The sequence below is a fragment of the Mya arenaria genome, chromosome 11 (genome assembly GCF_026914265.1).
Source record: "Mya arenaria isolate MELC-2E11 chromosome 11, ASM2691426v1".
In the NCBI taxonomy this organism is placed as follows: domain Eukaryota; kingdom Metazoa; phylum Mollusca; class Bivalvia; order Myida; family Myidae; genus Mya; species Mya arenaria.
In genome coordinates, this window is record NC_069132.1 from 30,332,605 (window position 1) to 30,348,885 (window position 16,281).

The window sequence follows — 16,281 nt, forward strand, 5'->3', positions numbered from 1 at the left end:
GCTGACTCCATCTCGTGCAACACCATTAGAATGCTTCTCTAAAAGTATACCCTTTTGGTCTTGATTTGGTTCTTTTTCCAAACATCAATTACCTGTTTGGTCATGAAATTTCTAGCATAATTTACATACAAGGGTAGTTTGTATGAAATTGCAGAAGTAAGTGATGTTTATTTGACAGATAATAGCTGAACATGTACATAGAAATATAAATATGTATTACCACAAGGATGCAGTATCACCTAAGCATTATTGCACAACATAATAACATGTGACACTCATCACAGATGAGGTACCTTACAGAGTCATAATTAATAATATTGTTGCAGAGCAAATGCAAATATACAGGTACATGATATCATGATACAAGTTCCAAGTAATGGCAAACTCACAAAATAAGTTAAGCACAAACATAAAACATACTGGTGAGGGACACTTACTCTATTGTTTGTGAGTATTTAAGTCCCCAAATTTTACATCCATAATGAAAGGTGTATCCACAGTATCACCCTTACTATATCTTTTTAATACTACAGCTGTTCTTATTTGTGCAAACTTATTTTATGTGTGGCTCTAAGTTGAATAATACCTCTGGCTCATTAGGATCACATGATTCAGGTTTTGTTCTTTCAACATGTTCATAATGTGTCTGATGAATCAGATGAAAGTAGTCAAGTTTTGCAATACAAAAACATGTGGAAATATTTTATCAATGGTAGTTTTTTTATTGAATGGGTATGTTTGCGCATAGCAATTGATACCAAAGTAAGCATCAACATCCTACAAAGCTTAGCAAATCATGAAGGCATAAACCATATAATCAAAAACTCATTGCAATCAAAATTTTATTAGCACTTTCCAAAATATAGTATCGCATGTCACAAATAATTGTCTAAAAATCATGCTTTCTACTGACCACCAATACTTTATGCATTAAACAGTTATATAAAACATGCTTAAAAATGTCAAAACATGAACTTATATATTGCAGTGCTTTATCAGTTAAATAGAAATGTTGGCATATTTTTTGTTTTAGCTTGCTCTATTTTACCTCGATTAAGTAAGATAAAGTCCATTTTAAAGTGAAGAAACCAGTACTGGTGTCCATTTAAGTGACAAGAAAGTGCAAAGTAGCTCTGTCCTTAAAAACTGTGACTACTTTCTTGGATAAGAGGCAGACATCTTTACCATTAGACTTTCTCACACTCACTGCTTCAATTATTTTTGTATTTGAGAAAACAGTTTTTACAGAGTACTTATTTCACTACTACCTTAATACTTCAGTGTTGTTACAATATTAACGTATATAAAACTTTGGTCTCGACAATGGTTTGTGGCTTGCATTTTATTCAATCCAACATTACCATAAAACAAACTGCCTGGATGAAAAAAAAAAAAATTCAATATAAAAATCATGCGATATAAAACAATCACCTAAATATAAGCATATCATGAATGTTATGGATCTGAAAATACCTTTGAAACCCCTCGCTGAAGAACCTTTATTTAACGTAAAATATATCAGGTTGTTTAACTACACAAAAACTGTAGTATTAGTGTTAATTATCTAGTAGTTTCCATTCAGGGAAATTATCACTAAATCAGTGATTTTCTTAAATCGGTCTTTTAATTTCGATGTTTTAAAACAAATAAAATAACTTTATACAAAATCTAAAATTTGGATATTTTTTTATTTTCATGCATAGCCTTCTTTTTCTGTTCAGTACCAAAAGTATGCCAATGAACGGAATAGTGCAGTAAGAAATAAGGCTTAATTTATCTGTAAAGTTACCTTGAATGGGCTACTTTTCTAATGGTAATACAAATAGAAACAGTCTTGTAAACAGATTTAAATATATATTTGTTATTGTTCAAATGTAAACAGTGTGTCATAAGAAACTGCTTGTAATTATATTTTGCTGCGCATAAATACACAAGAACAACTAAAATCTACTTTGTATGAATATGTTTCATATTTAAAGTACATTTTGTAACTTATACAATTATATTATATGATTGAAAAAGCTGATAACACTTCTGGCAATAAAACTTAACAAAGGTATCAAGAGAATTAAACCAATCTTACTTCACTTAATTATAACAGTTCTGTATTAAAACAATCCATTTTCGAAATAGGAATAAGGGATTTCATTTGATTTAATGGGATTGCTCCAAGTTTCAAGTTCTGATGATTGTTGGCCCAAGGTTAAAACTGTGATTTCATTGAAGCTACAGTGGTATATAAACATATTAAGTTGCAGATGGCATTACTTGAATGGAATCAAATACCTACCATAGTGCCAGGAGATACCATGTCTTCCACATACAGAAACTCGTTATTGTTCGCAGAATCAGTACTTGTCAAGCGATATCGCTCTGAAATAAAAAGACTGACATAAATAATTTTTTCTACATTTCATATGTTTGCATTTCTGGGTTTTTATCAAACAATGTAAGTGAATATTAACCCCGCCATGGCTGGTGGTCACCAAATTGGATAAGGTGGTTTTCCTCATATTTACTACTAGTAACTTAAAAAACTGACATTTCTCATGTTACATTGTGCGAACAATCTTAGAAAAGATAGAAAAAAAAATGTTACAAACTCTAAGGCTCATTTAGTTTAGTCAACAAAGGGGCACAACACAAGAGTAAGTGCAGCTTGAGTTATGTGTCTTGCTAAACATGTGTTTATTGTCATTTGCAATATGTATACTAAGTTTCATTAAAATATCTTGAAATGTTTATGAATTATGACCAAGTTTATTGCACAACCATGCCGCCACAAAAGCTGATGACACCAAGGCTATGACAATACGTCAACTTCAATTTCTTCGAAAAACATATAAGCTACAAACAACAAAAAATTCAAACCTGAACGCCCCACAGAGCTGACAGGTCGGAAAATGACAGAAACGACAATCTGCCCCAGCCCAGGATCGTCCAAGTGTCCCAATCCCTGCTTGTTGTAGCCCAGAGTGAGCGCTTTCTTCAAGACATAGGGCTCTTTCTGTGGATGTCAATAAAAGGCATATTATGATGATACATGTTACTATGGCAATCAATGTTATAATCTTTCCCAGCAAAGAACCTGTGTGTCCAATTTCCTGCTTGTTGTTTTTGATTGGTAAGTGATTTCTCCAAGGTGTAAGCCTCTTTCTGAGAACAGCAACAAATTGGATCATATGGCAATGTTTATTCACATGAAAAGTTAGAGCAGTTTTAGGTTATGGCCAATGTTGAAAGTTTTGTACAACAACACTGACGATGACATGACAGCTTCCCCAATACCTCAACTTGTTTTTTTATAAGATAAAAAAAATCAACTTCAATTTTGATCTAGGAATACTATCAACACAGTACCTCAGACATAACGTGATGTGCAGATCCGAGAAAGTCGTTGTCGAGTTTGTTGGTCCCATCCCAGTCAAATACATAGAATGACAGGTTACACTGAAATATTGTCAAGAACAAGAAATGTCACTGAACTGTGGCAATGCTCCCCAAAAGGAGTGTTGTTAGCAAGATGTTCCGGCATCAATTATTTCTAATAATTGTAGAATATACAGACTGCAAAACATTTTTCTATTCAATAACAGTTTCCATATGATGATCAGACAATATGGCAACTTCAAAAGGCAAATGAAGGATACTAGCGCATGGTAAATACTAGATTTAACTTCATGAACTAAAATCTAAGAGCTCTTGTATTCTTAAGGACCAAAATAAATCCTTCAGCTTTTCATTAACCCTAGATTTTTATGTAGAAAATAATCGAATTACAGATACATTTAATCAATTTAACTTGCAAAATAACCCCATCCCATAGCACCAAAGTATTCAATTTGTGTACAAATTCACTTATGGAGCCTAATTCAATGATGGGGAAGACCTGAAGTAGAGTGTATGTTTAACCAAAATCTTGGGGAGAATTTATTGGTTAAGTGTTCTGTCAGGTCACATCCATCAACTCATACAATTTAAGGCATTATTTCTGGCCACAGTATATTCCCAAATGTCAATTTCATGTACCTAGAATCAAATTACAGACAATCCTTATTTTTTTCTTTTTATGTCAGAATTGCAAATGTTCACACAAAAAATCCTCTCACAAAGCCAAATGGGATAATAATTGTTTAAAACATATTTTTTTTAAAAGTCACTTGAGAGACATTCTGAATTTGGGTATAATTAACTAATTGGATTTCTACATATATAAACCAAGTAATTCAGTTGCATACATGTATAAATGAGGTTATATCAGATAATAGTTGATGATGCCAACAAGTGAAATGCATACATATTATGTAGATTCGTATTTTTTTCTTACATAACATAATAAATTTTTAACAATATATTTTATAAAAAGCAGATTTCCCGCTTAATAAATTTTGTTCAATTCTTGATATATGAATGTAAATGGAACCAATATATACCAACATTTACAGAAGTATAAGCTGGAAAAAAGACAAGGACTTTCAGTAAAAACAGATAATTGTATGGTTATTATTTAATGAACATTACAACGCACACACCATTAGCTACTGGTATTGAGAATGCCTCACATTTCATGACATTTCTAAATCATTATTGCAAAGCACAAAATTAGAATCAACAGAAATTTGAAACAGGTTCAATCTCTGAGAACTTTCTGGATGAAAAAGATTTATTTTAAATTCTCATTACTTTGCTTTAGGAAAAACCAACTGTGATAAATGAATTTGCCTGAAACACATTTAAAACAATTCAACTGTATATTTCCAATATCTGCAGCTTTGATGTTAGGCCATATGTAGAAAACTCATATGAAGTTGTGCATTTTGAATTTTTTCTGAAGTCCTAAAAAGCGGGTGCAGGTTGGTTAAAATTTTATGATTTTGAGTGTTATTTTTAAATTCATCTAAATGAATTGTTCATTTTTTCATTATTTCAATTGAAATAACCCCCCAAAAAAACCTCAAACAAAAACAAATTCTATAAAAACAAGAGCCGTTTTAAAAAACCGCGCTCGACTATGCCGCTTTGACTTAGAATACAATAACGATGTAATAATACCAAGTTTGGTCTCTTTATGTCAAACCTAACTAAAATTATTCGATACATAAGGTGACTTTGATGCTGCCCTCCCACCAGCCCTCCCAAACAATGATGCAAGTCATTCAAATAACTTGATTTCCCATTATGAAAATGTGGTTAAGAATATACAAATATGCCTTTCAAAGGAAATAAAATAAAAAAATTCAAGGGCTATAATTTGTATTTATGGTTAAAACGGAGTTATGTTTCTTGTTGTAAGCTGGTCGTAAATAATTTTGAATTTTATTAAATGCATTTAATGAACGGTATAGAAGTTTTTTTTATTAAAATCCCAACTTGCCCTTAACTTTTACTTGCCTCAAACTTTAACCTAAGTCAATCAGGGGCCATAACTTGTATTAAGGATATGGAGTTATGTGACTTCATTGGGTGATGGTTCTGAACAATTGTGTGAAGTATTAAGTCAATTGAATGAAGGGTATAGAAGTTATTAAACAATATCCCAACCTGCCCTAAAACTTTAACCTAAGTTCCATAGTCAATCAGGGGCCATAATTTGTATAAAAGATAATATGGAGTTATCTAACCTCTTTATGTGATGGCTCTGAACATCTGTGTGAAGTATTATGTCAATTGAATGAATGGTATTGGACTTTTAAGTAAAAATCCCAACTTGCCCTAAAACTTTAACCTGCCCTAAAACTTTAACCTTAGTCAATCAGGGGCCATAACTTGTATTTAGGATTATATGGAGTTCTGTAACCTCATTGTGTGATGGTCCTGAACAACTGTGTGAAGTATTAAGTCAACTGAACAAATAAATATTCAAACTTGCCCTAAAACTTTAACCTAAGTTCCATAGTCAATCAGGGGCCATAATCTGTGTAAAGAATAATATGGAGTTATCTAACCTCATCATGTGATGGCCCTGAACATCTGCGTGAAGTATTAAGTCAATTGAATGTAGGGTATTGGACTTATAAGTGAAAATCCCAACTTGCCCTAAAACTTTAACCGGACGCCGACGCTGGGGCGAGTAGTATAGCTCACCTATTCTTCGAATAGTCGAGCTAAAAACTTATGGACTTAAGCTTAAAAAATCAGGGTATTTTCTTGTATTCTTTGTTTTGCTTCAATCCACAGTGATGCAGAGAAACATTAGTCTACATCTCTATTTGCGTCAGTTGTAATTTAAGTATTATCTTTCTCATCAATACAATAACAATAAACAGTCTGGAAGGAAATCAGATTGCATCTTAATTTAATTTCCTTCAATCTTTGAAATTAATTAGCAATTAGAATACAACCATTATAAATGTTACTGAAAAAACAACAACATGACATTAGCTACTTAGTATTCTTACTTGAATCTGACAAGTGCGAGTCCCAAGGTTAAATAACAGAAAAACATACTATTCCAGTGTTCTATGTTAAATGTGGAATATATATAATGTGTGTCAAAGTAAGTCCCTAAGTCTAGTGCCTGTCAAATGAGAGTAAGGTCCAAGGGGCAAGTTCATAGGCATAAGATACTGATGTACCTTAAAGCAGCACTCTCACAGATTGAACGTTTTGACAACTTTTTTTTTTTTGTCTTTGAACGAGCGAATTTTTGCAAAAATCCATGGAAACCAGTTATATAAGACTGCTGACAAAATATTAGATAGTCGATTTTTATATTGAAGTTCAAAAATTTATGTTATATGCATTTTTCTTAAATCGTTAGTAACGGTTTTAGCCTTAAACAGAAATATGAAAACCTGCAATCTGATTTTTTGTCAGCAATCTTTTATCATTGGTTTGCAGATATTTACGCAAAAATTTGCTCTTTCCAAGACAAAAAATAATAAAGTTGTAAAAACGGTATATCTGTGACAGTGCAGCTTTAATCTGTTATCTTCATAAAAATAAAGTTATTATTATTATTATTATTATTAATGCAGAAGCCCCCAAATGAATACTACTGGTACAAACCTAGGCAATGGATAGCTTTTTAAAGGTGTGAATTTTATTTAAATTTAATTAGTTAACCAAACATATGAGTGAGAAGGTTAAAAGAATATCAAGAAAGCCCACATGGTTTTGACACTTTCTTTAAGATAAAAATTATGTACACAACGCCATGTTACCAAAAAGCAATTGCCCCACTGCAGCAAGATCTTGCAATGCCTTGTTACTTACAGAAGCAAATAAATTGGGTAGACACACTCTGGAGCTAACCAGATAAGCAACATACTCCTGTAATAAAATTGATTTATAGCTCACCTGTGAGAAGTCCTTCACAAACAATTCTGCATGAGATTCCCACTTTGGGTTTCTTGTTTGAGCAAGGTAAGGGGTTGTCAAAATCTGAAAAAAATGGAAAAATAACTTTATTGGTTTAAAAATTACTCATCTCATGAACATAATAACATTGGAACAACACAATTTCTCCATATATCATCATAAGGATTGAGGAGATAGCTAATAGTTAAAAGCTAATATCATACAGTATTACCTTTCTCCTTGTGGTAATAAATAACTAAATTAATAGCATACAGCACAATATCTGCTTGATTTATTTCTGTTTTATATCAGCTGTATTTTTTGTTGTTGACATAACTACAGAGACAACATTACAACCCTAGAAGGCACCTTGCGTACTAGTCTGTGTACTTCATTGCAAAAGGCATTCTTGCTTTATATTAACTGTAACTTTGTTTCTTTTTCACAAACATACATCAAAATAAAATTTTACAAGGGTGTATTGAACATATCTGCAATGAATGTATATTGTATGTATGACAATATCAACTTTGTGTATGATTTTAACGAATTATCAACACTTTTTGTGACTTACCCTTCGTCTATCACAGAAAACAACACAGTATGGGTCTGAGGAGCCTGTTTTGTCCGAAGCGATCACATTGTTGGCACAGTGCACACATACAAACAGCACACCAGATCCTGCCAAATATGTTTACATGAAGTGAGATTTCAGCTACATTCAACGCTTTTACAATCCTTGCAATATTTTTTATTTAATGAAGTTAAGGTCACAGTACTTACACTGTGATACATTATGGCTCCTGGCCTCCTAATTTTCATAAAGATGAATGTCAATACATTGTAAAACATTGACTGTCTACATGAATTTTGCATATTTAAGAAAAAAAACTGTTTTAAAATGTAGTAACATTCTTTGACTCTTTCTAATGTTCCTACAGGTCAAGGTCAGACTATATTTTAAAAAGGTCAAATATACTAAGTGTAATCCACTGACTGCCTCATAAAGCTTCATCAAGGTGGATGTCACACTTCTTGTGTTGCAATGTTTTGACTGCCTCATAAAGCTTCATTATGGCCAATGTCACACTTCTATCATTATAATACTGTGACTGACCATACAGCCTCATGAAGGTCATGGTAGCACTCACTATGTTGTAATGCACTGACTGCCTCATAAAAGTTCCTTAAGGTCAAGGTCACAATACTTATGTTGTAATCCACTGGCCACCTCATAAAGCTTCATAGAGGTCAAGGTCACACTTCTGACACTGTAATACATTGACTGCCTTAAAGTGTTATAAAGGTCAAGTTCAGACTACTTACGTTGTAATACATTAACAGCTTCCTCCTCATCCAGGTTTATGGGTGGCAAGGGGGAGTAATCCATAACCAGATTCAATTTACTGCCATCCTTGTTTTTAATCTCATGACTTAATCTGAAATTAGTAACAAAATATTTTACTCTGGTGTGTTGTTTCAAATATCTGGCTTAAAAAGGATCCCCCAAATGACTTATAAAATCATATAGTGATTGATAAAATGCTTTCAACTCCAATGGGTAAACTTAGAACATAATATCACATAGAAGTTATTAAATCATACATCCCCCGGTGCTCATATTTCAGGAAAGTTTGCAGCCCATGATACAGGCATGAAATAAAGGTTTTAAAATATGTAACATCTTAAAACAGTGCTTTAAAATGTGTCTAGTGTTGTAATTCTGTATGAAAAAAATGCCATTTAAAACTCTTCATTAAATGTTACAGTTATATTTAGATAAGGAGTTATCATTAAAAGCACTTACTGCTTGGTTATGGTGAATGGGAATGATGAAAGTTCAAGGTCGTGCTGCTCCAAGGTCACTGTGGTGAGAAGACGCTTACACTTGTGCTTAACATTTAACTGCAAAAACAATACATTCATTAAAATAAACTTGCAAGATGCAACAGAATACAAGGATCTTTCTTTTTCAATGCATCATTGAAAAATAATTATAGAACAAAGCAGGATATTGAATCCAACATCAATGGATCTTTGTCTTCTTCTCACACCTAATTCTTACTTCATGACAATAAAAGACTGTTTTCTCATGCTGGATTAAACTGAAATAGGTTTCATGAACCTCCCTGATTTTGATAACCAAAACCATGATGGCCATAAAGCGCTCACTCTGGTACACTACCATTTTAGCAGAATTAAACAAATGTGTCTATAAGTATTGTTATAAGATACTTCAAAACCTATGAAAATATCCTAACCAAGTTTCATGAGGATCTGAGGAAAAATGCAGCTTCTATTGAATAAAAGAAGTTTTCTAACAATTGACCTTGTGGCCTATTTCATCTGGATGCCCCTACAAAGTACCACAATAGCTCACCCTGAACAAAAGAAAAAAACACACAAAAACAATCTAAAACAAACTCCACTGCTAAACCTAAAATCTGTATTTTATTTAAAACCAAAGCATTTAAATAATGTTTGCCTTCTCTTTAACAAGGTTGAAGACAAAGAATGAGCAGCAATCCTCCCAGGCCTGGGTGGCTGGCAGCTCCAGGGTTTGCCTCTTACACTTGCCCAGCCTCAGTCTGGTGTAGTGTATGTCCTCTCCTGAAAGAATATGAGCATCTTCTCTGAGAGCAGAGCAGAAAGTGGAATACATGTATATGAAAAAATGTCTTTTTTTTTCTTTAAACTATATCAGAAAGACAATATCTTTTCCAAACAGGCATTGGAAAATTTCTTCAGAAATTAGACCAGAAGAGGAAATGTGTTATTGAAATCAAATATAAAGTAGTTATTTTCTCTTGAAACCAGGACAGAAAGTGGATATCTTCTCCTGAAACCTGTTGGCGAAAAGAAGATATCTTTTCCTGAAACTGAACAGGCAGAGAGTGTATATCTTTTCCTGAAACTGAACAGGCAGAGAGTGTATATCTTTTCCTGAAATTGAACAGGCAGAGAGTGTATTTCTTTTCCTGAAACTGAACAGGCAGAGAGTGTATATCTTTTCATGAAACTGAACAGGCAGAGAGTGGATATCTTTTCCTGAAACCATAGGACAGAAAATGGTCATCTTCTCCTGACATCTGAGAGCAGAAAGACAATATTTTCTTCTGAAACCAGGGCAAATAGTGAGAGTTTTCTCCTGAAACCGGGGCAGAAAGTGAATACCTTCCCCTGAAATCAGGAAAAAAGTGAATTACTTATTCAGAAAGGGAAATTTCCCTCTGAATTCTATGGCAGAGCGTGGACATCTTCTCCTGGAAACTGAAGGAAGAAAGAAATATCCTCTCCTTAAACCAGGGCCAAAAGTTGATGTCTTTTCCTGAATTCAGGAAGAAACTGAACTTTTTTTTCTGAATACAGAACAGAAAATAGGTATGTTGTTCACCTGAAACCAGGTCAGAAAGTGGATATCTTGTCTTGAAACATGAGGGCAGAAGTGAATGTCTTCTCCTTAAACCTGTGGGCAGAATTGAATATCTTCTGAAACCCGGACAGAAAGTGGATATTTTCTCCTGAAACCTGAGGGCAGAAGTGAATGTCTTCTCCTTAAACCTGCGGGCAGAATTGAATATCTTCTGAAATCAGGGCAGAAAGTGGATTTTCTCCTAAATACATGACAGAAAGTAGGTGTGTTCTCCTGAGACCTGGCCAGGAAGTGGGTATCTTTTCCTAAAATCTGTGGGAATAAGGGAATATCTACTCCTTAAACCTGTGCCAGAAGTGAATATCTTTTCCTGAAACCATGTAAGAAAGTGGATATTTTCTTGAGAAACCAAGACAGAAAGTTGATATATTCTCTTAAAACCAGGGCAGAAAGTGACTTACTGATTCTGAATCCATAACAGAAACTGTATATTTTCTAGGTAATATATTCAAGACTTGATTTTGCATATTGCTAATGGATCTAAAACAAACAGATTCTAGAGGCTTCCAATATCTGAATTCTAATTTAACATTTCAATACCTGAATCCTCTGATGGCGTTCCCTTTATCTGAATGGTCAACACACCTTGAGCTGAAAATATATAGTACATTCAGTTGTATTAATTTCTTTAACGGAGTACGCAGTATCTTACAAACACTTCAGTGCTTTCTTATTAAATGTCTGGGTTTTTTTTAAATATTTTATGCTGTTATTGTTTTTTTCCCCTTTTTGTGACATTGCATATTTAAATTCATGTCAAAAATACCTATCCATAGTTTAGAACATGAACTTTCTGACCTAGCAATAGGGTTTGTTAAAAATACATGGTTTACCATAGAGTCTATATAGATTAGTAAATACAATTTTTTTTCCCTGAACTATGTAATTTTTAAGGATTTCTTACAAAGGTGGTCACAGTAAAACAACCTGCAAAGAAGTAAGACACTATATAACTCCTACGTAAAGTAAATTAAGATACTAAAACTGGAACATGCACTTCTTTTTTCAGACAAATAAGACACATCTCGAGGAAACTCATCATGACATTAAAGTGACAATATGTTGCAATAATTAGATCATTTGTGTGACAGAAGAGGACAACAAAGTTGTTTTAGAAGTAATTAAGAAGCAATTTATGTCTAAGAGTCTTAGTTAGAAAAAGGTTATTCTTAGACTTCCATATTCTTGGAAAAAAGTGTTTACTTAGTGATACATTGTCAATATCATGTAGCTAATAAGAAGATCTTGTTAAAGTTGTATCAAATTCAAGATGCTCTACATATCCCACGTACAATACCCTAGGTAGATGACATATCAACCGTCACGGACGTAGGTTATTCATTAAACTCATATGATATTTCACCTCATTTTTACTTTAAATATGATACATCAAAAGAAATAGTCATACAAAATATTTTGTAAGAGTTTAACATTATACCAATATTCAGTTCAGCTAATTGTGGCTAAGACCTATCTTTGAAGCATTTAATAAGATCAATTATTGGACCCAACTTATTAGAAAGAGACAGTGACTTTAATACTATTCCTTACATAAATGTGTCCCATCTTCGTATATACAAATTTGATCCGAACTGTACTTAATAACTAGATTAGTATCTTGTTTAGTGTTTAGTTTCCATCAATTCTAACTTAAATTTTTGGGTGGAAACCATTTTTGTATTTTTAGTAACCGTAACCTTGACCTTGACCCTCTCCTCTAAAAAGCAATCCCATGCTAGCTCTTCACATAAGCTACCTACACACCAACTTTCATTACTACCCATCAGTTCTAACTTAAGCTATTGATTGAAACCATTTTTATGTTAAGTAACAGTGACCTTGACCTTGAACCTGCCACTAAAAAGCAATCCAAAGCTTAGCTCTTCACATATTAGCTACCTACACACTAACTTCGATCACTATCCATCAACACTTGACTAAGTTATTGGCTGGATATTTTAAGTAACAGTGACCATGACCCCACTCACCTCAAAAGCAATCCTAAGCTAGCTCTTCACATAAGCTACCTACACACAAACATACATGTTCTTATAGTCTCTGGTTAAAAATGTACCAAGATTCACTTGAAATCCTCGAGTAGTTTTTGAGCTACGGCCAAGCTTAAAGACTTTTGCACACTAAAAACCACCATCCATAGGCTTTCACAAAACCATGACATTTTTTTCTTCTTTTAAAATAAAGAATTTATAGTTTTAATATTATATGATACGAATGTAATATCTTACCCAGCTCCTGTTTAACATGAGGGAAAACTTGCAATGCACTGACAGGCCCTGCCTTGGAAAAGGGGATGTCAATTTTACCAGGGTCCACCAATGCTGAAAAAATGACAAAAGTAAAATCTTAAACATGTTTGCAAACACCATGATATATTAACAACATTCTAATACTGTAGTCAAAATTTATTTAAAAAGACACATACAATTTGATTTCGGCAACTTCCTGTCAACACTGACATCTGAATCAGAAAGGGGAAATTATCCATGTAAAACGCATGCCTGGGTTCATATATATTGGGCTATTCCGCTTTTGAAAAGTTATAATTTATCTTTTATTTGAAGAAGAATAACAAAATGATTTTTCAAAAAGTTTCATCCTGTTTTATCATAAAATTTAATTTACTTGCAGAAAAACTGTCGTGTATTGAAAATACTCTATTTTTTCTCAATAAATTTAAGTGCAACTCACTAAACTAAATTAATATTCTAGTTGCATGTTTATTACTTCAGGTTTTATACACACATGCTTGCTTGCATGTTAGAATCTCTGTACAGATAATTATTTTCTCGAATAAGGCTTCATTGTTCGAAATATTTTTGTAACCTTTCCAGCTCACCATTATCATATCATATATCTTAATGCAACTTCTGTTCATTTTATGAAATATCACATTTCACAAGCAGCTAAAACTCTCCCCAGATGATGGGATAATGTCAACTTTCTCAAAACCTGCCTTCAGAATAAAACAGTTAGGTAATGTATCAATGTGTGTGAATGATTATAATGTTCAACAATCATGCGCACTGCCTCTGCAAATGGCAAAAATCAGTTTCATCACAAAAGGCATGTTCTCGTTTTAATGTCATCCTACTTTTATCAGTATTTTCGAAGGGCATTTGAACATTCTATATCTAAACATAATGTTGAGGCTCCCTTAGGATCTGGCTTCAACAGCTACTTGCATATACTGTGTCTATATACTATCTAAATCTACATCCAGATGTTAGCATAAACTGCATTCAGATGCTAGCAAATTTCACATCCAGATGCCAGTGTAAACAACGACCAGATGCTAGCATAAACAACATCTAGATGCCACATTTTAGCACATTCCACATCCAGTTGCTAGCATATACTACATTTAATTGCTAGAATAGACTTCATTGAGATGTAGGCATAAACTACATCCAATGCTACATTTTAGCACATTACACATACAGTTGCTAGCATATACTACATCCAGATCCTAGCAAAATCCACAGCATAAGCCTCATCCAGTCACAAGTGTAAGCTTAATTCAGTCACTAGTATAAAATACATCCATTCACTATCATAAAATACATCCAGTCACAAGCATAAAATTCATCCAGTCATTAGCATAAACAATTAATCCAGTCACAAGCATAAAATACATCCAGTCAGTAAAGTACATTGCATAAAAAAACATCACGTCAAAAGCATAAAATTCATCCAGTCACTTACATAAACAACATCAAGTCACTAGCATAAAATACATCCAGTCACTAACATAAGCAACATCTAGTCAGTAGCATAAAATACATCCAGTCACTAGCATAAAATTCATCCAGTCACTAACATAAACAACATCCAGTCACTAGCATAAAATACATCCAGTCACTAGCATACATTACATCCATTCACTAGCATAAAATACATCAAGTCACTAGCTTACATTACATCCAGTTACTAGCATAAACAACATCCAGTCACTAGCATAAAATACATCCCGTCACTAGCATACATTACATCCAGTCACTAGCATAAATCACATCGAGTAACTAGTGTAAACTAAATCCAGTCACTTGCATAATAATCATCAAGAATCTAGCAAAAACTACATAATGGTGCTAGCATAAGCTACACCCAGGTGGTAGCTTAAAGTACATCCAGATGGTAGCTTTCAATACATCCAGATACTAGCATAAACAATACTAGGCTAGAATAAAACTACATCAAGATGCTAGTACAGATCCAGGTTCTACTTAAGCCAGATGCTAGCATAAATCCCATTTGGGTTCTAGCATAAACAACATCCAAGAAATAACATAAACTGCATCAAGACGATTGCATAAGCTACAAACAAAGTGCTTTGGTAAAACTGGGTAAAGTTTAAAAGCTGAAAAATAGTCTAGAGGCCAGGGGGCTGCTAAGGCCTCCCCATTCGGTACAGGGAAAAGACAATGTTGGGATTCACGTGGGCAAAGGAAACATTTTTTTTAAATCTATGACAGCATAATTCAAGTCCTTTGGGGATGAGTTTTAAATCAATCCCCCCCCCCACCCCTGTTGGGAAAACTCATTTGGAATTACACAATTCAGAACTATGACTCCTGGAGTCTTTAAAAAAAAAATCTGGTATAAACCTGCAAACTTTCATCCATGAAAGTGGTGTAAATGCCCAAAAACCCTGACATATTTCACATTTTTTTTATTGAAACTTTCCCATATCTGAGCGACTAGGCTAATTTGTATCCCCGGATTCTGCATCTGCTTTTGGAAATGATTCATGATTCCACTGTGCCATTGCTATTCACTTTTCTCTTATTTGTCATTAAAACATGGTAAGTGCTGGCCATGATGCTAAATATATCCTTGAATTTATTTCGTTAGACATACACAGACAAAAATGTCATTCCGACACAAAATAAACACCTTAATTACTTCGAAACAGCAGGACAATAACTTACTAGATATCTGAAAGGAAAATCTGTGACTTTATCAAATAATACACATGAATGATACCAACATTAAAAGCATTGCTTTTTGGTTTGGTTTACTTTTAGCAGAACAATTCATTATTAGTTATAGGTCATATTATTATCAAGTAAAGTAGTTGCTTAAGTAATGCTTTAAAAAATTGAATCATTTTAGGCTTGGATTTACTAAGTATCTGTCAGTTGCTGTTTGGCATTTGTTAATAAAAGTTAATGTTATATGCTTTCTGTCGGTTTATAAAGATTGATCAGTGAAATAAAAATAATATTTTTCACTGTTTAAAATTTTAGCCCCCTTCTAGTTTCAATTCAAACTTATTGGCACGCACAGGGCTGGGACACAATTTCAAGAACGTCATTTAAAAAATGATGTTATGTGTGCATACAAATTGGCATGTTTTCTATAAAAGCGTAATTAAATTACTTTAAACTACATTTTTAGGCATATATCAGTACATAGAGGATAATTGTTTGTTTTGAGGTACAAAGTGACATATTTCACCTCATGAACACCAAAAGTGAATATATCTTTTGGTGCTCACTCAGTGAAATATATCACGATCTTATACTGAA

At 33.3% G+C, this 16,281-nt stretch overlaps 1 protein-coding gene across 7 annotated transcripts in view; it reads right to left on the bottom strand.

Moving 5' to 3' along the window:
- The window catches only part of LOC128208010 (uncharacterized), a 65,844-nt gene that overhangs the window by 21,776 nt on the left and 27,787 nt on the right, over positions 1–16,281 (bottom strand). For 2 of the 7 annotated variants that reach the window (XM_052911283.1, XM_052911278.1), the window contains exons 6-17: positions 12,979–13,071; positions 11,273–11,323; positions 9,785–9,909; positions 9,107–9,204; positions 8,626–8,738; positions 7,874–7,980; positions 7,300–7,383; positions 3,361–3,450; positions 2,872–3,007; positions 2,291–2,373; positions 1,790–1,807; positions 587–646 (exon numbers count right to left, since the gene is read on the bottom strand). In XM_052911283.1, the coding sequence (XP_052767243.1) occupies positions 587–646; positions 1,790–1,807; positions 2,291–2,373; positions 2,872–3,007; positions 3,361–3,450; positions 7,300–7,383; positions 7,874–7,980; positions 8,626–8,738; positions 9,107–9,204; positions 9,785–9,909; positions 11,273–11,323; positions 12,979–13,071 (1,058 nt within the window). Of the gene's footprint in view, positions 1–50; positions 93–586; positions 647–1,473; positions 1,498–1,789; positions 1,808–2,290; positions 2,374–2,871; positions 3,008–3,360; positions 3,451–7,299; positions 7,384–7,873; positions 7,981–8,625; positions 8,739–9,106; positions 9,205–9,784; positions 9,910–11,272; positions 11,324–12,978; positions 13,072–16,281 lie in introns of all 7 variants that reach the window. The other 5 variants (XM_052911280.1, XM_052911281.1, XM_052911279.1 and 2 more) reach the window with 5 other exon arrangements.